This window comes from Xenopus laevis, chromosome 2S (assembly GCF_017654675.1).
Source record: "Xenopus laevis strain J_2021 chromosome 2S, Xenopus_laevis_v10.1, whole genome shotgun sequence".
In the NCBI taxonomy this organism is placed as follows: domain Eukaryota; kingdom Metazoa; phylum Chordata; class Amphibia; order Anura; family Pipidae; genus Xenopus; species Xenopus laevis.
The window spans coordinates 165,608,458-165,629,603 of record NC_054374.1 but is presented as its reverse complement, the minus strand read 5'-3'; the positions used below and the strand labels follow the sequence as shown (position 1 = coordinate 165,629,603).

The 21,146-nt window shown below is 40.5% G+C and overlaps 1 protein-coding gene across 2 annotated transcripts; it reads left to right on the top strand.

Annotated features, from left to right (window-relative positions):
* Window positions 1-1,966: 1,966 nt before the first annotated feature.
* On the top strand, window positions 1,967-20,220 carry LOC108710054 (TRPM8 channel-associated factor homolog). Of its 2 annotated transcripts, XM_041584630.1 has the most exons (5): window positions 1,969-2,054; window positions 13,865-13,909; window positions 14,030-14,647; window positions 17,305-17,901; window positions 20,053-20,220. In XM_041584630.1, exons 3-5 carry the CDS (start codon window positions 14,034-14,036, stop codon window positions 20,057-20,059), a joined length of 1,218 nt encoding a protein of 405 aa, XP_041440564.1. In that variant the 5' UTR covers window positions 1,969-2,054; window positions 13,865-13,909; window positions 14,030-14,033; the 3' UTR covers window positions 20,060-20,220. The 2 variants fall into 2 exon arrangements, with proteins under 2 accessions (XP_041440563.1, XP_041440564.1); XM_041584629.1 differs by lacking the exon at window positions 13,865-13,909 and having other exon boundaries at window positions 1,967-2,054.
* Window positions 20,221-21,146: the final 926 nt, after the last annotated feature.

Genomic DNA, 21,146 nt, shown 5'->3' with positions numbered 1-21,146 from the left:
TAACCAGAATATGAATGCCAGGAGTCTTGTGAATAGTTTGATGCCCAAAGTGCATAATATTACCAAAATATATTGCATGTAAAGGCCCTGATATAAAATAATGTATAGAGGAGTATCTGATGATTTAGTAGGACAGCAGACGCTCCCCTCTTCCTTGAATTTGGGCACTGGTTATGGCGAACACGTCCATATTTTTGTTTTCGGTTGATGTCATTGCGATTGGAACAAAATTTTCATTTTAAAAGGTGCCACATTCTAATTCACATTGCCCAATTTAGGTCTATTATCAAATAGTTCCTGGGTGTGCTTAGTATCTGCTTTTCCTGTTCTTGATCAGTGCCTGACCCTGACCTTTGATTCTGATTTGCTGCCTGTACCGACTTTTGTCTGTTACTTCTTCTGGAATACTGATTTGTTAGACCCCAGGCCATGTCCGTTTTTGTTTCTTGATTCCATAGCGCACTGTACGTCTGTCTGGCCTGTCCTACGACTATACTTTCTCTTTCCCCGTCCTACCTGTCACACGTTACGGTTCTCTTGTCTGCCCAAAACCCTCCCCTTGATTCTCTCACATTAATGGGCACATTTATCAAAGGTCGAATGTCGAGTTCATGTGAGATTTTAAAAACTCCCATAGACTCCTATGAATTTGAAATTCAACCAATCAAAATTTATTAAAAAAAAAATTAGAATTTTCAAAACTAAGGTGAATAGGATCAACCCGAAAGTTTTAAAAACTCGATTCGAGTTTTTTCTCTGAAAAAAACTTGAATGTCAGGATAGCTGCAAACAACTCCAAATTGATCCCAGGACGTCTTCCATTGACTAAAACAGCAATTCGTCAGGTTTTAGTTGGCGAATACTCATATTTGAGTTTTTAATGGGCCAGTGTATGATAAATCTCGAAAATCAAATTAGAATTTTTTTAAAAATACAAATAAAATTTTAAAAAATTCAAATTTGAAATCAAATCTTCAATTAGACCCTTCATAAATCTGCCCATTAAGGTGTAGAGATCCGCTCGTTTGGTGATGCTGCCAAACGAGCGGATATCTCCCTGATATGCCCACATTGGGCTGATCATAATGGATCCGATACAGCAGTGGGATCGCGGGACCGCATAGAGTCACAGATGCGGGATTTTTTAACCTGCCTGATAGAGATCTGGCGAGTTTCGGGCGGATATATATGGGACATAAGTTGCCGACTCGATCTGTTGGCAGCTTTTTATTGGACTGTGTATGGGGGCCTTTAGTCCTGGTGGCATCTGAGTAGTGGAGGGCTCCTCCTGACGTGAAAGGCGGCTGCTATAGGCAGAAGTGTGAGTCATGACCGGAACCTTGCCATTTGCTCTGGGTTTGGAATACCGGACGTGACAAGAGGGATGTCTTTTTACTCCAAATTAAAACTATGCCAAATGGAGCAGTTTTTTTTAGAATTCCAATAAATCTAGCATTTTACAGCATCAAATGCACCAATAAATGGGGTCGTTAATGATAAAGAACACAGTGTACAAAGTGCATTTTCCCATTTCTTTGGAATGTTCGCTGTGTTCTGCTCTGTGCAAAAAGCTGCGGGTGTCTGGGCTCTGTTTTGGGGAGCAGAGACCTGTTGCTTCACCCATAAATACAGTATTAGTCAGGCATGAAGGTGCCCCCATCCATCCCCTAATTTGCACCAGTGCTCCTGTATAACCTATAGCATTAGGGTAAATTCCCCAGCTTGATGCACTTGCCACATAGTCATATCTGCTCTTCTAACAGTCCTAAAGTGAGGGCAAAAAAACTAAATGATAATAAATTGTTGGCATCAGAGAGGGCAGCAGAGGCAGCAGCCAGCAATAAATTGCACAAGGAGGACAACATGAAATGAAGATGATTATCATGTGTTATCAGGTTGGACACACAATTGCATTTTGTTATTTTTACACAACACTGGTTAACAAGAAGAAGAGAGGAAGAAAGATAAAAGGAGAAGCAAACCAATAAGGAGAGACAGAAGGAGACAGCAGATACACAGCGAGGGGCAGACAGACCACTCAATAACAGGAGCAGGTGAGCTGAGCTTGACGTTGCTGCTGCATTTATACAGCTTTTTGTTTGGAGGGAATTTAGTTTGAAGTCTAGTCAGTACTGTATACCAGGTATTTGCTGTGTCAGACTGGCCTACCGGATACCAGGAAACTCCCAATGGGCCCAGGTATCAATGGGCCTCTTGCTGCTGAACATTGGTGGTCATTCCCTATTTATTTATGAGAAAAAGAGGCTTAACCCTTTCCCTGCCAGCCGTTTTGTCCTAGATGCGAACATCTACTGCCAAGCAGTTTTTAGATATTTTGCACTCTTTCACTTTAAGGGCCCTTCCTGGGGCGGTCTTTTAGTTTACCCAGGAAAACAATATATTGTTTTTTCAGGACAACCTGAACTTTCAAAATATGCAAGAATTTTGGTGTAATTCTACTTCTGTAAAAAAATATAGGCTTCTAAGTGTCCAATAAAATGAAAAAAATCATGTTTCACAAAGAACAATCACATATATCAGAAACATTATTTACTTTATGTATGAGAACACAGCTGATTTGGAAAGGTCTATGTCTCCTGAACGCGGCAATACCAAATATATATAGTTTTATGGAGATTTCTCACTTGTATAGATCAAAATCTATAAGCAGTACACTAGCAAATGTCCAAAGCACCGCTCCCCAAACGGCATACTTCTGATTTCAAGGCCAAACATTCCACTAACAGTAGGTTTACCCTAGAAAACTACCCATTATTAGAAAGAACAGATTCTGGTGAATCAAAAATGGGTAAACATATTGTTGTACTCCAAACTACCAAGTTGCAATTGTTTCCTAAAGTTATAATGTTTTATAGAAATTGGTGAATTTTTTGAAAAATGACCTCAAAGCTTCCAATCTACAGAATCGTATCTCCCACACATCATTAGGTATCAATGTAAAACACCCCAAATATGAAAGCCTGGGGTCCACTGAACAGTTTGATGCCCAATATGTATAGGTGTACCCAAGCATGTGACATATAGGGGCCCTAAAATGTAGACACCTCATTTGAGCTATCAGTTCTGTAATTCCAGATACTGCAAAATCAACACATTTACGTCGTTTTGGGGGGGTCAAAAGTAGAAAAAGGTATGTTCACCCCAGAAAACCATATATTTTCGGAAAGTACACATTCCCACAAATCTAAATTGGGTATGCATGTCTTTGTACTACAAAGTACCAAGCCGCAAACCATTCCTAAATTTGGTGATTTTGGTGACATTTCCAAAAATCACCTCAAAATTTCTACCCTGCAGCATCGTATTACCCACATACTTTTAGGTATCAAGAGAAATCACCCCAAATATGAAAGCCTAGGGTCCTCTGAACAGTTTGATGCCCAATATGTATAGGTGTACCCAAGCACGTGGCATACAGGGGCCCCAAAAGGAAGACCCCCAAATGGTCTGTCATTTCAGGTACTGCAAAATCAACACATTTACATCGTTTTGGGGGGGTCAAAAGTAGAAAAAAGTAAGTTCACCCAAGAAAACCATATATTTTCGGAAAGTACACATTCCCACGAATCTAAATTGGGTATGCATGTCTTTGTACTCCAAAGTACAAAGCCGCAAACCATTCCTAAATTTGGTGATTTTGGTGACATTTCCAAAAATCACCTCAAAATTTCTACCCTGCAGCATCGTATTACCCACATACTTTTAGGTATCAAGAGAAATCACCCCAAATATGAAAGCCTAGGGTCCTCTAAACAGTTTGATGCCCAATATGTATAGGTGTACCCAAGCACGTGGCATACAGGGCCCCCAAAAGGGAGACCCCCATATGGTCTGTCATTTCAGGTACAGCAAAATCAACACATTTACGTCGTTTTGGGGGGGTCAAAAGTAGAAAAAGGTATGTTCACCCCAGAAAACCATATATTTTCGGAAAGTACACATTCCCACGAATCTAAATTGGGTATGCATGTCTTTGTACTCCAAAGTACCAAGCCGCAAACCATTCCTAAATTTGGTGATTTTGGCGACATTTCCAAAAATCACCTCAAAATTTCTACCCTGCAGCATCGTATTGCCCACATACTTTTAGGTATCAAGAGAAATCACCCCAAATATGAAAGCCTAGGGTCCTCTGAAGAGTTTGATGCCCAATATGTATAGGTGTACCCAAGCACGTGGCATACAGGGCCCCCAAAAGGGAGACCCCCATATGGTCTGTCATTTCAGATACTGCAAAATCAACACATTTACATCGTTTTGGGGGGGTCAAAAGTAGAAAAAAAGTAGGTTCACCCCAGAAACCATATATTTTCGGAAAGTACACATTCCCACAAATCTAAATTGGGTATGCATGTCTTTGTACTCCAAAGTACCAAGTCGCAAACCATTCCTAAATTTGATGATTTTGGCAACATTTCCAAAAATCACCTCAAAATTTCTACCCTGCAGCATCGTATTACCCACATACTTTTAGGTATCAAGAGATATCACCCCAAATATGAAAGCCTAGGGTCCTCTGAACAGTTTGATGCCCAATATGTATAGGTGTACCCAAGCACGTGGCATACAGGGCCCCCAAAAGGGAGACCCCCATATGGTCTGTCATTTCAGATACTGCAAAATCAACACATTTACATCGTTTTGGGGGATCAAAAGTAGAAAAAAGTAGGTTCACCCCAGAAACCATATATTTTCGGAAAGTACACATTCCCACAAATCTAAATTGGGTATGCATGTCTTTGTACTCCAAAGTACCAAGTCGCAAACCATTCCTAAATTTGGTGATTTTGGCAACATTTCCAAAAATCACCTCAAAATTTCTACCCTGCAGCATCGTATTACCCACATACTTTTAGGTATCAAGAGATATCACCCCAAATATGAAAGCCTAGGGTCCTCTGAACAGTTTGATGCCCAATATGTATAGGTGTACCCAAGCACGTGGCATACAGGGGCCCCAAAAGGAAGACCCCCATTTGGTCTGTCATTTCAGATACTGCAAAATCAACACATTTACATTGTTTGGGGGGGGACAAAGGTAGAAAAAAGTACGTTCACCCCAGAAAACCATATATTTTCGTAAAGTACACATTCCCCTGAATCCAAATTGGGTATGCATGTCTTTCTACTCCAAAGTACCAAGCCACAAACCATTGCTAAATGTGGTGATTTTGGTGACATTTCCAAAAATCACCTCAAAATTTCCACCCTGCAGCATCGTATTACCCACATACTTTTAGGTATCAAGACAAATCACCCCAAATATGAAAGCCTAGGGTCCTCTGAACAGTTTTATGCCAAATATGTATAGGTGTACCCAAGCACGTGGCATATAGAGGCCCTAAAATGAAGACCCCCCCCCCATATGGCCTGTCATTTCAGGTACTGCAAAATCAACATATTTACATCGTTTTGGGGGGGGGCAAAAGTAGAAAAAAGTAAGTTCACCCAAGAAAACCATATATTTTCGGAAAGTACACATTCCCACGAATCTAAATTGGGTATGCATGTCTTTGTACTCCAAAGTACAATGCCGCAAATCATTCCTAAATTTGGTGATTTTGGTGACATTTCCAAAAATCACCTCAAAATTTCCAACCTGCAGCATCATATTTCCCACATACTTTTAGGTATCAAGATAAATCACCCCAAATATGAAAGCCTAGGGTCCTCTGAACAGTTTGATGCCCAATATGTATAGGTGTACCCAAGCACGTGGCATATAGGGGCCCCAAAAGGAAGACCCCCATATAGTCTGTCATTTCAGGTACAGCAAAATCAACACATTTACATCGTTTTGAGGGGGGCAAATGTAGGAAAAATTAAGTTCACTCCAGAAAACCATATATTTTCGGAAAGTACACATTCCCACGAATCTAAATTGGGTATGCATGTCTTTGTACTCCAAAGTACCAAGCCGCAAACCATTCCTAAATTTGATGATTTTGGTGATATTTCCAAAAATCACCTCAAAATTTCTACCCTGCAGCATTGTATTACCCACATACTTTTAGGTATCAAGAGATATCACCCCAAATATGAAAGCCTAGGGTCCTCTGAACAGTTTGATGCCCAATATGTATAGGTGTACCCAAGCACGTGGCATATAGGGGCCCCAAAAGGAAGACCCCCATATAGTCTGTCATTTCAGGTACTGCAAAATCAACACATTTACATAGTTTTGGGGGGGGGGCAAAGGTAGAAAAAAGTATGTTCGCCCCAAAAAAACATATATTTTTGGAAATTACACATTCCCGCGAATCCAAATTGGGTATGCATGTCTTTGTACGCCAAAGTACCAAGTCGCAAGCCTTTCCTAAATTTGGCGATAAAAGCAACAGTTTTTACATTTCTGAAAATCGCCTAAAAATATTGAAATTGGCCGCATTTATCTCACCCAACTTCTTACATACAATTGTAAAACACCATAAATACTGATGCCAAGGGTCTACTGAACAGTTTTATGCCCAATATGCATTGATATACCAAGGCAGCTGGCATGTGCGGACCCCAAATTTAAATAGTGAATATGAGTTTTCTCTGCTGCCGATTCGCCTTCTGTGAACATAGACCCTTGACTTCATATTATGTGCCTCAAGACCCTCCTAACAGCAAAGACCCCCCAAAACCATATGTTTTTGGAAAGTACACATTCTGACGAAAACAACCAAGATAAAGACGTCTTTCTACAGCAAAGTACCAAACTGCAAAACTTTTATAAACATAGAGATTTTTACATTTCCGAAAATCGCCTAAAAATGTTGAAGTATGCCACATTTATCTCACACAATGTTTTACGTACAAAGAAAAATCACCCCAAATATGGACATCAGAGGTCTACTGAATAGTTTGATGCCCAATATGCATAGATTTACCAAAGTATATGGTGTGTACGGCCCCAAATGAAAAACGTGCCTATGAATTTTCACGCTGGCCAACTAAGCTGCTGAAAAGAGAGCCCCAACTGTGCGTTATGTGCCGTAAGACCCCCAAACTGTAAAAAGACCCCAGAAAACCATATATTTTTGGAAAGCATATATTCTGACGGATCAATCTAAGTAAAATAATATACCAAAGCACCAAACAGCAAAACTATACTAAAGATACATAAGGAACAATAATCCAGGGATAAAATTGCAATAAAACCACAAAAATTGTGCAAATCAATGAAATAACAAAATAACTGCACCGACAGCGTAATTATTGGCCGAAATCGATTATCCAATAGTCACGCTGCTGAAATAAACAGTTTTTATGGGTAAAAAAAACACAAATTGATGAAATGAAAAAGTAAAAAAAATAAAATGTGTGTACACTTCCAAGAATTGTGTGACAGTGTATAAGTGTGTAGAAGTGTGTATATAAGTCCATATAAGTGTATATAAATGCATATAAGTCCATATAAGTGGAAAATTAAAAATTAAAAAAAACGTTTTTTTTTTGGGGGTTTTTTATACTAAAATATGTGTGTATGTGTGTATAATGTAGGTAGGTGTATGTAAGTGTGTAAAATAAAGGCCACTTACCGTTTTTGGCTGATCTTAGAGCTGGAGAAGAGAGAGAAGCAGATCTGCAGATTCACAGCAAGCAGGAAGTGTGTGGGCGTCGCTGGAACACGAGGTGAGCAGGAGGAAGCAGAGCAGCAAGGCAGACACGCGATTTGCTGTGTCTGCCTCTTTTAGGTCGGCCCTGCGACAATCCAGTCGCAGGACCGACATGACAGCCCCCCAGCCTCGTTGCCCAGGGGGCTGTCAATGCTGCTAAACCTCTGCAGAGGCGGCTAAAGCCGCTGATGCAGAGTACAGCATGTAAAACTGCAAGCACGTACAATGTACGTGCTTGGCAGTTAAAGCCCTTGCCTGCCAGAACGTACGGTGTACGTGCTTGGCAGGCAAAGGGTTAATAATGGAAGAACAGAGTATATTATGTAGAGACTCGGAGAATAAAGAGGTTGAGTGAGGAGACGAGGAATAATAGTTTGGAAAGTGGTCCCACAGCCTAAGGTCTCTGGTGGGCTCCAGCATCCCAGTCCAACACTGGCCATTTTCATGTCTTATCAGCTGCTGCCAGATGTTATTTCACTGATAGGCATCATTTTATTCTATTATTTGTTGCATTTAGATCTACATTTCCCTTGAGATACTGACACCAGAAAATAACCTTTTTATATCCATCATAACATTATCTTTGAATGCTATTAATAATTGTCTGATGCCACGTGTTCCTGTATAAGGGGGCGGCCATATTTGTGCAGCAGGAGCCCGTTAGCATTAGAAACTCTAACTGACAGGCTGAGATGTGACAGTCAGGTTTAGAAACTTCAACTAACAATTACTTACAAAAACAAACCTCTCAGCAAAAAAAACAGTCAACATGACCTATAGGTAACTTTTAGTGGCAGATTTATCAAGGGTTGAATTTCGAAGTAATTGGAGTTTTTCGTTGAACTCCCATAACTTTGATATTTGAATAAAAAAAGTAAATAAAAAAAAGTTTTTAACTTTCGAATCGAAGTTTTTGCGCATTCGATCGAATTTGATTCAAAGTATTTGCCCCAAAAAAACTTACATTTTTCAAAGTCCACCAAATGACTAGATAGGTTCTATGAGGTCCCACATAGGCTAAAACAGCAATTCGGCAGGTTTTAGACGGCGAATGGTCGTCAGTACATGATAAATTTTCAAATAGTCAAATCTTTTTCAAATCAAATTTTGGCCTATTCTATAATCGAAGTACACAAAAATAGCTCAAAATTAAAAATTTTTTACTTTGAATTTTCACTTTGACCCTTGATAAATCTGCCCCTTAATGTAGATTCATATTTTGAAAAGAACATTTTCAGGATCACTTTGAGCTTTGATGTTTAGTAGTTTTGAGTAGAAAGACCTGTTTACCCATTTTGGATTCATTTTGGACTTTCCAAAAATATACGTTTTTCACATATACTTGTGTAGAGCTATGAGCATTGGGCATCAAACTAATGAGTGGACCCCTGGAATTTAATGTTAGGATCTCGGTATATAAGAATCTGTGGGACATACAATGCCTTTCATCTTGAACAATCATAAAGGAATCCCCACGGAAATTAACGAACGCAGGTTTTTGGAGAGAAAATCTCGTTAGTTGAAGTATTTTTCTTAATGCTTTCTTAAATAAGAATAAATTGGCCCCTAAGTTTCAAAATAACAAGCAATTAATTTAGCAGAACATCAAGGTGGAGATCAAGATGATTCTTAGCCCCGTGGCCATGTAAATATTACAATTTGGAACATAAATTAAACATGAACGACGAATAAGCCTGAATTGTTGATCCTTCCAGTTCTCTGATTAAATATATTTATTAAAACTTTAAATGGAAGATGAAAGTATTTTAGGATTAGTGTTTATTCCCAAAAACAAAGTCCATTTTTCTCCTGCTTTTTATAAAGGATGAGTTTAGATGATGGTAATGTGAAATGATTATGGGAAATGGTCTGAGTATTATTTCCTTGAGTTACTTGAGTAATTGATTTATATAAATAATGTTTATTTAATGCTAATACAGGTAAAAGGTTAATCTGATTCGTAATTTGAGATTATACCCTTTTCTTTTTCCATAAATAAGAGAAAATGTGTTCCTTAGAATCCAATTTGATTTTTAAATCATGATTTTAAGGGGCAGATTTATCAAGGGTCGAATTTCAAAGTAATGGGAGTTTTTTTTGAACTCCAATAACTACAAAATTTGAATTAAAAACAACCAATTGAAATTTATCAAAAAAAATCAAAGTTTTTTTTGAGGGAATAGGTCAGTTTTTGATCAAATTCTAATCGTACAAATCAAAGTAACAGCACATTCAATCAAATTCTATTCAAAGTTTTTCCAAAAAAAACCCTTGATTTTTCAAAATCCACCAATTGACTCCAAATAGGCTCTAGTTGGTCCCCCATAGGCTAAAAAAAGCAATTCGGTGGGTTTTAGATAGCGAATGGTCGAAGTTGAATTTTTAAAGAGACAGTACATGATAAATTTCGATATTCGAATTTTTTTCAAATTTGGATCGAATTTGGACTATTCCCTAGTTGAGGTAAATTTGAATTTTCTAAATTCAAATTTACACTTTGACCTTTGATAAATCTGCCCCTAGGTGTATTCTCAGATATCCATTCTATCGTATATTTGTAATGGAAGCACGATTAAACTTCAAAAATAAGGTATAATACACCTTTTGGTTTGAAAACCCTCCGTTTCCACAGGGAAATTTATTTTGCCAAATACTTTTACCAAGGATTTCATCCATCTTATTCATATCAGAGTGTTTCAATAAAAAAAGGTACATTTAGAAGGGAATAAGAGATTTTAGAAAAAATTAGCATTTTAAAAATGCAAGTCCATTAGATGTGGATTCAATACATTTTAATAGTGGCAAGAATACACTTTACATAAGTCTGAAGAGAAAATAATTACTAGACATTTTAATTTACGAAAGGTAATTTTATATTCCTTTATTATTAATTCATTTGGCATAGTACCAGGAATATCTAAAAATTGTCTTTTCTTTAACGGACTCTCGTGATTTTTATGGTGTAGTTTTTATTTCTAAATGACACTGTTTACACTGCAAATAATTGACTGTACAATATAAAATGTCATTCCTGAAGCAGCAAGTGTATTTAGTTGTAATATTGGTGTGTAGGTGCATCTCAGGTCATTTTGCCTGGTCATGTGATTTCAGAAAGAGCCAGCACTTTAGGATGGAACTGCTTTCTGGCAGGCTGTTGTTTCTCCTACTCAATGTAACTGAATGTGTCTCAGTGGGACCTGGATTTTACTATTGAGTGCTGCTCTTAGATCTACCACGCAGCTGTTATCTTGTGTTCGGGAGCTGCTATCTGGTTACCTTCCCATTGTTCTGTTGTTAGGCTGCTGGGGGGAAAGGGAGGGGGTGATATTACTCCAACTTGCAGTACAGCAGTAAAGAGTGACTGAAGTTTATCAGATCACAAGTTACATGACTGGGGCAGCTGGGAAACTGATAATATGTCAAATTTTAAAATTAAAAAATCCATGTGTGCTTTTAAAAAACGGATTTCAATTTCTCACTTAATTGACTTTTAGCAGAGAGCCCAGAACAGCTAACAGGTGCAAATAAGATACTTTGTAACAATTTTGAGACACAAAAACACAGTTTAGATAAGGAGAAATATTTTCAAACTTTCATAACCTGCCAAATTTTGTAAAACAAACATGGTAATTAGGGGGTGTGGCCACAGAAAGGGGTGTGGTAAAAAATTGCTGCGCTACGTGCGGGAAAAAAAATGTTGTCCCTCTTTTTACTTCCAAAATGTTGGGAGGTATGCTCTTTTTAGATCTATTCCAGCTCTGGGGGATAAAAGGTTAATGAGCTGCACATAGGGTTTGCCAACTTTTCCTAAAATTTTTACCGGCTGGTGGGGGCTGGAACAAAAGAGGCGGGGTGTGATGTAAAAGGGGTGTGGCTAAGTCACGGGAAGGAGGACAAGAGTTGCGTTTCCAGCGGATTAGGGGCGGGCCAAGGGGTTTTGTTATGGGTATTATAAATTTACCAGTAGCTACATTGCCGGTAAATTTGTAATACCGGTCCCGGCCTTGGCAGGTGTTTTACTGGCCGGCCGGGTGGCAACCCTAGGTGCACAGAGCGGTGCAGAAGAAGAGGGGTTTTGCAGTGCGGTGGAGGAGCGGAGGATTGTTATTATATAGTCACACAACTGAATATAAAAGGAAGCAGCAGCACTGTGATAAGGAGGCTGTAAACCCTGACCCTGTGTGGCTTCATAGTATAAACCAGGGATCCCCAACCTTTTGAACCCGTGAGCAACATTCAGAATTAAAAGGAGTTGGAGAGCAACACAAGCATGAAAAATGTTCTTGGGGTGCCAAATAAGTGCTGTGATGGGCCATTTGGTAGCCCCTATGTGGATTGTCAACCTATACCGAGGCTCTGTTTTGCAGTGCACCTGGTTTTTATACAACCAAACCTTGCCTCCAAGCCTGGAATTAAAAAATAAGCTCCTCCTTTGAGGCCACTGGGAGCAACATCCAAGGGGTTGGAGAGCAACATGTTGCTCACGAGCTACTGGTTGGGGATCCCTGGTATAAACCAACAACACCATTGTCTGTGCCGGATTCTTCCTGTCAGTCAAACATTTAACTGCCGGCCTTGCAGCTCTGATTGACAAGCCCCAATGGACCATAACAATGTGTCTGATACTATCTTAAAGGAAAACTATACCCCCCAAACAATGGAGGTCTCTATAAAAAGATATTGCATAAAACAGCTCATGTGTAAAACTCTGCTTCATGTAAATAAACCATTATCATAATAATATACTTTTCTAGTAGTATGTGCCTTTGGGTAATCATAAATAGAAAATTGCCATTTTAAAAAATAAGGGCCGTCCCCCTGGGATCGTAAGATTCACTGTGCACACATACAAACCACATGTAAGGTCACATGAGCCAATTAACAGACAGTTCTGCCTTTTGCTTCCTCACTTCTTCCTGTTACAGTTAGTGTTGTAGTATTTCTGGTCAGGTGATCTCTGAGGCAGCACAGATAGAGTCACGAAATGGTGGTTCAAGGCAAGAGATGTAAAAGGGCAATATTTATGGAAATATATATTCCAGTTGGGTAAGATTCTTTAATACGTCATTCAATTTGATATAAACTATCTGTTGCTTAAGTATTCATTTTGGGGCTATAGTTTTCCTTTAAGGGAGAAGTCACCTATGTCCAATTTACATAGAAAGAGGAAAATGGTCTAAAGCACATATAGGCATATTTTGATGAAGAATTCAGTTGAGAAGTGTCACTTTCCCTTTAACATTGCAAATCTACAGACCAAGAATCTCCGGCGGCTCCATGAGATACTGTGCTGCCACATTTTCACATAGTCCAGAGTTCAAATACAGTTCCTGCCATTTTAATTTAATTGAATTTGGCTTTTATTGGCTTCTATTAACACAGAAATGTTGTCTTGGTAACAAAAACCAACATTTACACAAAGAGAAATTCACTATATAGGGACACTATGGGGCCAATTAATTAACATTTGAATTCATGTTTTTTCTACGAGTTATTTTGCACTTACGTAAACTCTCAAATGCAAATTTTGAATTTCCAAAACTCAAATGTTCAAGCTTTATTGTTCACAAAGAACTTGAAAAAGTCAAATATAAAAATTTGGAATTTAAAGGGATACTGTCATGGGGAAAAAAAAAAATTCAAAATGAATCAGTTAATAGAGCTGCTCCAGCAGAATTCTGCACTGAAATCCATTTCTCAAAAGAGCAAACAGATTTTTTTATATTCAATTTTGAAATCTGACATGGGGCTAGACATATTGTCAGTTTCCCAGCTGCCCCAAGTCATGTGACTTGTCCTCTGATAAACTTCAATCACTCTTTACTGCTGTACTGCAAGTTGGAGTGATATCACCCCCTCCCTTTTCCCCCAGTCAAACAACAGAACAATGGGAAGGTAACCAGATAACAGCTCCCTAACACAAGATAACAGCTGCCTGGTAGATCTAAGAACAACACTCAATAGTAAAAACCCATGTCCCACTGAGACACATTCAGTTACATTGAGAAGGAAAAACACCAGCCTGCCAGAAAGCATTTCTCTCCTAAAGTGCAGGCACAAGTCACATGACCAGGGGCAGCTGGGAAATTGACAAAATGTCTAGCCCCATGTCAGATTTCAAAATTGAATATAAAAAAATCAGTTTGCTCTTTTTAGAAATGGATTTCAGTGCAGAATTCTGCTGGAGTAGCACTATTAACTGATGTGTTTTAAAAAAAACCTATGTTTTCCGATGACAGGATCCCTTTAAGGTGGCGAATCTAACAGGATATCCGAGGTGTGGGGTAAGTAGACAACAGCAGTCATGGGTTGTCCCAGTTGTAGCTTTGTAGGGATTCTTCTGCATCGTACAAAACTTGTGTTGGGAATGATGTACTTATGCACTTACACATGTGTTTCCTCAGCAATATGGCGGATAATGAAGATTATCAGTGTCTGGTCTCTGGTGTTGGTTCTCTGAGTTTCACTGGGGAGGCGGTTCCGTGCAAGCTGCTGCTGAGAGAACCTTCTGCATTCCCTGTGCTGGTGTCTCCCAGAAAAGACGTTCTCATCGCTGCCTCTCTCTATGGAAAAGGGAAGGTAGTGGTTATGGCCCATGAGGAATATCTCAACAGGGAAAGCTTCATGGACTTTTTGAAAAATGCTGTACCTTGGCTGAATCCAGATCCAAACGTCAACATTGGGGTACATAATACATTACCCGTTTTATCCAATAATCTCTCTGCCTCCAGGTACAACGTCCAAAACACTTCCACCCTGATTCAGGGCCTGGGCGTGTTCTGTACTACTGGATATGATGACCACCAAGCTGAGGAGATCATCTCATTTGTGCGAGAGGGAGGAGGCCTGCTGATTGGGGCTCAGGCTTGGCACTGGTCCACCACCCATAAAGAGAATGTTCTAATCTATTTCCCGGGGAACAAAATCATATCTGTTTGTGGGATACACTTCACCAGTGACTACGGAGAGAAAGGAGATTTCCTTGTTACTGAAGATATGCCACAGGTTCCACTTTACACAGAGTAAGTATCTTATAGGTATATAATCTACAGTCTGGTCATTTCTCTATGGGACCAGACAGTAAATTATATCCTTATAATACACAAAAGCCATGAATATCTTGTAAATTATATCCTTATAAACGGTGAGTTCTGATGTCATCAGTTATAAACGGTGAGTGGTGATGTCATTTCTGTCACCTGACTCACTGAAACTTGTGTATTATAATAAATAAAGTACCCCCAGTTGTAAAATATGAGGATATTAGAAGTTATCTCGGCCTCGTGTTTTTATATGGTCACATAACTCCTTGTGACATAATATCTTTAGAAATTACAGTAGGGGGTACATTATCCACTATATAATTCTATTGTATGGTGCCTGGTAAAACAAAAATATTAAAGGAACAACCAGCAACACCTGGATATTCAGGCAAAACCGTGTATTTATAGCTTTATGTACAACCAAATGTGAGATTTCAGTCCAAATGGGAAGCAAATTGTACATACAGCTGTGAATATACTGTGTAACCTAGAAATAGTCTGGATGCTACTGGTCATTATAAATAATTTATACTGTGGCTATATGGGGTAATGGAATAAGTGATCTAAAGTTTGTTGCTTGGCTAGTAACCCATAGCAACCAGAACCACCATGTGCCACAGCTACAACAGTCAGCTCTACTGTAGGAAACCCAGCAAATTTTAGGCACAGGGAGGCCCTGACAGACGTGCTTTTTTATGCAAGAAATTCGTAGCCCCCCCAGGACCCAGGGCCGGCCTTAGGCCTATTGGACCAATTGGGCCCAATAGGGCCCCGCACCTCTGGGGGCCCTGCACCACAGGGCAGCACAGATAATATTTCCCTCAGCACATGATGCTGCCTGGCCTGCCCCCAACTTTGAGAGTCCAGCCCATCCCCAAATCCATAGGTCCAGCCCACCCCCAACTCTGATAAGCCAGCCTATCCCCCAACTCCATAGGTCTAGCCCACCCCCAACTCTCATAGGCCCAGCTTTCCTCCAACCTTGATAGGCCCTGCCTGCCCCCAATCCAACCAAGCCTGCTCCCAAGCTGAATCGGCCCAGCCTGCCCCAAACTAATTGGCCCAGTCCACTCTCCTATTTCCTCCCTCTCTCTCTTACCCTGTGTGCCCCTATTATGTGCCCCTATTTCATCCCTCTCACTCTCTTACCTTGTCTGCCCCTTTCCTTTCTATTTTGTGCCTGTATGCCCTTATTTTCCTAAATACTTGGTGTGTCAGTAGCCAACAACACTTTGTCTAGGGGCCCCGCCAACATGGTTCCAATTGGGCCCCACATTTGATAGGATCAGCCCTGCCAGGACCAGTAGGACTGATTAGGTTGGGTCTGAGGTGCTTTGTAGGAAAGGCAATACCTGAGCCCTAGCATTAACAATGTTCTGCAGTGCTTGTAGGAGGGGCCAAAAACTTGGGGTCACCATCTAGTGTTGCAACTTGTCTGGTTTTGACCCTGACAGCCTGTTTTTCTGAAGGTTTGTTTGAGTTAAAACTGGCTCCAAATTAGGAAAACTGGGCAGGATTTCCTGAGATTGATGCAGCGATTGGCCAATCATCGATTGCCATGTCATAGCCCCACCCCAATGTCACAGCTCCACCCCCAGCTGTATCATGGTCCTGCCTCCCCCCGAAGTTTGTTGGGGGGAAAGGTGGCAACCCTATCACTATAATTATTTGTTTATATAGTGACAGCAAGTTACTCAACTCTTTAATTTATAACAAAAGGGGGTAACAGAATAAAAATAGGGTCCCACAATATCTGTTGTTGTTGTTGTATTACTCTTGCCTGTAAAAGGAGAGCTAAGCCCCTAAAATTGAATATAGCTAGAAGTGTTGTATCTTATTTATTAAACTTATTGAACCAGCCTAAAGGTTCAGCATCTCTGTAGTAGAAATGATCCAGGCCTTCAACGTTGTCACAGGAGTTTCCCATCTTGGATCTTGTGAGGAGGGTTTGCCACACGCACATGCTCAGTGGGCTCTGATTGGCTGTTGAGAAGCTAAGCTTAGGGCTCGTCACTAATTATCCAGCAGAAAATGAGCTTCCCTGGCTGTAATATAAGCTGATGCTACAGGTTTGCTGATTATTCAATTCTGATGCTAATTGCACTGGTTTCTGTGCTGCCATGTAGTAATTATGTGTATTAATTACTAATCAGCCTTATATTGTGACATTTCTATTCTATGTGTACTGTATATTGTGAGTGGCTCCCTAAGCTCAGTAAGTGACAGCAGCACAGAGCATGTGCAGTGAATCAGCAGAAAAGAAGATGGGGAGCTACTGGGGCATCTTTGGAGACACAGATCTTTACTGCTAAAGGGCTGTGGTTGCCTTGGGCTGGTAAAGAAGCACAAAACATCATGTACAACATTTCTACCTACTTCTTTAGTTAGGAATTAATTCTCCTTTAAATGACTGTTTATTTATATCCTCAAACAAAGTCACCTCTCCCAGTTTGCAGCCATCTTGAGTACTGCCAACAAACCATCAATGAACATCTTGGAGGTGAATTTATGTCAAGTGGCGCCTGTGGAGGGGTCTTCATCAGCTTTATAACATCCACTTTCTAAGACAGGGCAAGTTCTTTATAATTATTGTTGTCTCTTAATGAAGTGTAACTTACTGTATCTCTTACCGGCAGTTACCACTACCTTGTCCGTGGTGTTGGTTCTCTGAGTTTCACTGGGGAGGCGGTTCCGTGCAAGCTGCTGCTGAGAGGACCCTCTGCATTCCCTGTGGTTGTGTCTCCCAGAAAAGATGTTCTCATCGCTGCCTCTCACTATGGAAAAGGGAAGGTAGTGGTTATGGCCCATGAGGAATATCTCAACAGGGAAAGCTTCATGGACTTTTTGAAAAATGCTGTATCTTGGCTGAATCCAAATCCAAATGTCAACATTGGGGTACATAATACATTACCCATTTTATCCAATTATCTCTCTGCCTCAGGGTACAAAGTCCAAAACACTTCCACCCTGATTCAGGGCCTGGGCGTGTTCTGTACTACTGGATATGATGACCACCAAGCTGAGGAGATCATCTCATTTGTGCGAGAGGGAGGAGGCCTGCTGATTGGGGCTCAGGCTTGGCACTGGTCCACCACCCATAAAGAGAATGTTCTGTACCATTTCCCGGGGAACAAAATCATATCTGTTTGTGGGATACAATTCACCAGTGAGTACGGAGAGAAGGGAGATTTCTCTGTTACTGAAGATATGCCACAGGTTCCAGTGTGCACAGAGTGAGTATCTTATAGTTATATAATTCTAATGTATGGTGCCTGGTAAAATAAAAATATTGAAGGAAAAACAAGCAACACAGTGGCGGAACTACTGGGGAGCAGGGGGTGCAAGTGGGCCAGTGCCCGTACCCCCTCAGGGCCCCCGGCCACCTGCGCTCCACTGAAATGCAGGCTGTGCGTCACACACAGGCCCGGATTTGCGGCAAGGCCGCATAGGCCCGGGCCTAGGGCGGCAAAAAAATAGGGGCGGCATGCCGCCCAGCCGCACTATGGGGACGCGTGCGTCCCCATTCAATTACAGCAGCTGCGCCGGCGTTTTTTCGCCGGCGCGCTGGGAAAGGGAGGTGTGGTGGGCACTAGGACCGCGCGGCCGCCTAGGGGCGCCCCACACTGAAATCCGGCGCTGGTCACACACCAGGGCCCGCCCCCTCTAGTTACGGTACTTCAGCAACATCTGGATATTTAGGCAAAACCGTATATTGGCAGCTGTATGTACAACCAAATGTGAGATTTCAGTCCAAATGGGAACCAAATCCAGTGTGCCCAGATTATCTATAGATACAAATAAACTGGTTTTGCCTAAATACATAGTCCAATGTTGCTGGTCATTTCTTTAAAAATAATAAAGTATTTGTAATAAATGTATATATTGTGAGAATTCACTCAGACTTGGTAATAACTAATTCACAAGGGAGTGTTTATAACAGTGTAAGAGTACAAACGGTTAGAGTCCCCATAAAGGCTGGTTCCTTGCTGGCTGCAAAGTGCTTGCCTTTCAGTAGCCTTTAGCCACCCTTAGGCTATTTACTGTTTCAGATCTAGTTTTCCACAGGGGTTTTAAACTCCTTGCTGCAGAATTTACCTCACACTAACAGACTTCCTGTTTCCTGCTTCCTTGGCAGAGAGCTTCCTTCCCCCAGTTAGTGACATCACTTCCAGCACCCTCTAGGTTTTCCCAGACACTGTGCCACAATATATGTAAATGAACACCTCAGTAGAAATCTGTACTTCCAGCACTGATAACTCAAAGAGTCATTTATTTGAGAAAAAGAGCTAATGATTTAAATGGGCAAAAGGCCAATTGGCCCAGAGCCGTGTGATTTAGGAGCTCCTGAGGGTCGCACAGCAGTGTAAATAAACCAATATCAGGTCCCTCCACATCCTATTTTCGTGTCTGTCAGGGCTGGAACAAGGCGCAGGCAGTAGGAAGTGCTTTTGGAGCAATGATGGGGTGTTCTGATGGGGGTTGTTGATTGTGGGGTACCTTGCCTTAGGCACACATGGAGCTTGGCACTGCTGTCTGTTCACAGCAAAACTGGACTTTGCCCAGCACCCACCAAAGCCTTATAGGAGAACTAAACCCCCAGAGATATAACAACCCCCTCAACAGTCCCCTGATTGGTCCCCTTTACCTCTCCCTCCCCACACAGTGTATTACCTATATTAGCACTCCTACTTGGATTCCTGAGTGCAAGAACAGATCAGCGCAGTGGAGTCCCTCTGCACCATCTTCTGTCCATTCGTATCCTCTTCAGCCGTCTCATTTTTGCACATTTGGGACCAGGAAGGAGATGGCATTATTTTGAATAACAGGGAAGCAATTGGATTGGTTAGTGTTGCTGGGGACCCCTGTGTATGTCTTTTCATGAGACCTGGGTGCAAAATAGAGGAACTTGCTCCCCGATTTACCTTATTAGGGACTCTATAGCACAAACCTATAACCCCTATGACTTGATAGATCAGACTACCTGGAAAACCATGACTGAGCCAATGTAAAGGCCGAGAGCCACTGGGATGTTTTTCCAGAATTACAGATGATTCGTAGCCCAACAGAGGTTAAAACGCATGGTAACTAACTGCCATTCCCCGTATCTCTCCACAATACAATCACTCGACATTCATACAGGAATTTAATTGCAACAGATCAGAACTTCCCTAACACAACACACAACACAACTAACAAGAACGGTCCCATGTCAAACCTCCTAGATCTTAGGTCTCACTTAGGTCTAAAAATAAAAATGAATTAACAAAATACAGGGAGAACTCAATGACTATAAGGCACAGATGAAAATCAAGGTACAACTACAGAACCAGAGAATTATGTTTTGATTTTAAGTGAAGGAGATTCTAATCCTGATTATCTTCCAGCCAATAGGTCAATACCTGTGTATGAACGGAACAACAACCAGACATCACGGCTCTTTTACATCTCCTGATATTTTGCATCTGCTCTGATACAGCTTTCGGCTTGTCGCAAGATAATTCTATGTTATAAATGAATAATTTGATTGCAAAACAGCAAACAGTTGTTGGGTGTCTTTTTATTCACCTACCCATAGACTGAGTTCCCCACAGCGAGAGGCATCTATAGCTATGGGCTGACTGGGATCAATTAGATCCTGCTTAAAGGGGTTTTTTTTTACCTTCCAAACTCTTTTTTTCAGTTCAGTTGTTTTCAGATTCTACACCATAAAAAAAATACTTTTTTCTATTACTTTCCATCTTTTATTTTTTACAGTTTTCCCAAAATGTAATTTTAACTTTTAAAGGATAAGTAAACCTTTAAAATAAGTGAATGTGAAATTGATGAGGGGGCTATTCTAAGCACTTTTGCAATGAACATTATTTATTTTGTTTTTATTCCAAGATATTAAGGGATACATGTACTGTTAATATGAATGAATTTTGTTCCAACAGCGCCACCTGCTGGTCAGTTTCCCACCAGTCTGACCAGCAAGTAGTCAAGGAAGTTGTCAGGAGAAAGAAAGAGGCTGATGTTCTTCTGCTTAGGAAAGATGTGAGAGGTTTCTAATTTTATTCCTAAGCAGAAGAACATCAGTCTCTTTCTTTCTCCTGACAACTTCCTTGACTACTTGCTGGTCAGACTGGTGGGAAACTGACCAGCAGGTGGCGCTGTTGTAACAAAATTCATTCATATTAACAGTACATGTATCCCTTAATATCTTGGAATGAAAAAAGAATAAATAATAAAAGTAAACTGCAAAAATGCTTAGAATAGCCCCCTCGTCAATCTTACATTCACTTATTTGAAAGATTTACTTATCCTTTAAATGAGACTATGAGTAACAACCACTGATCATATCTCTTGTATCACATTATAGACTATAGTGAAACTGATAAGATGCATGAAGGCTGGTACCATATCTGGCAAGCGTCAGGTATTGCCCATTTATTAAGTGCTTTGAATCTGCTTTAGTATCAATTAGTTATTGGAGGAGTGG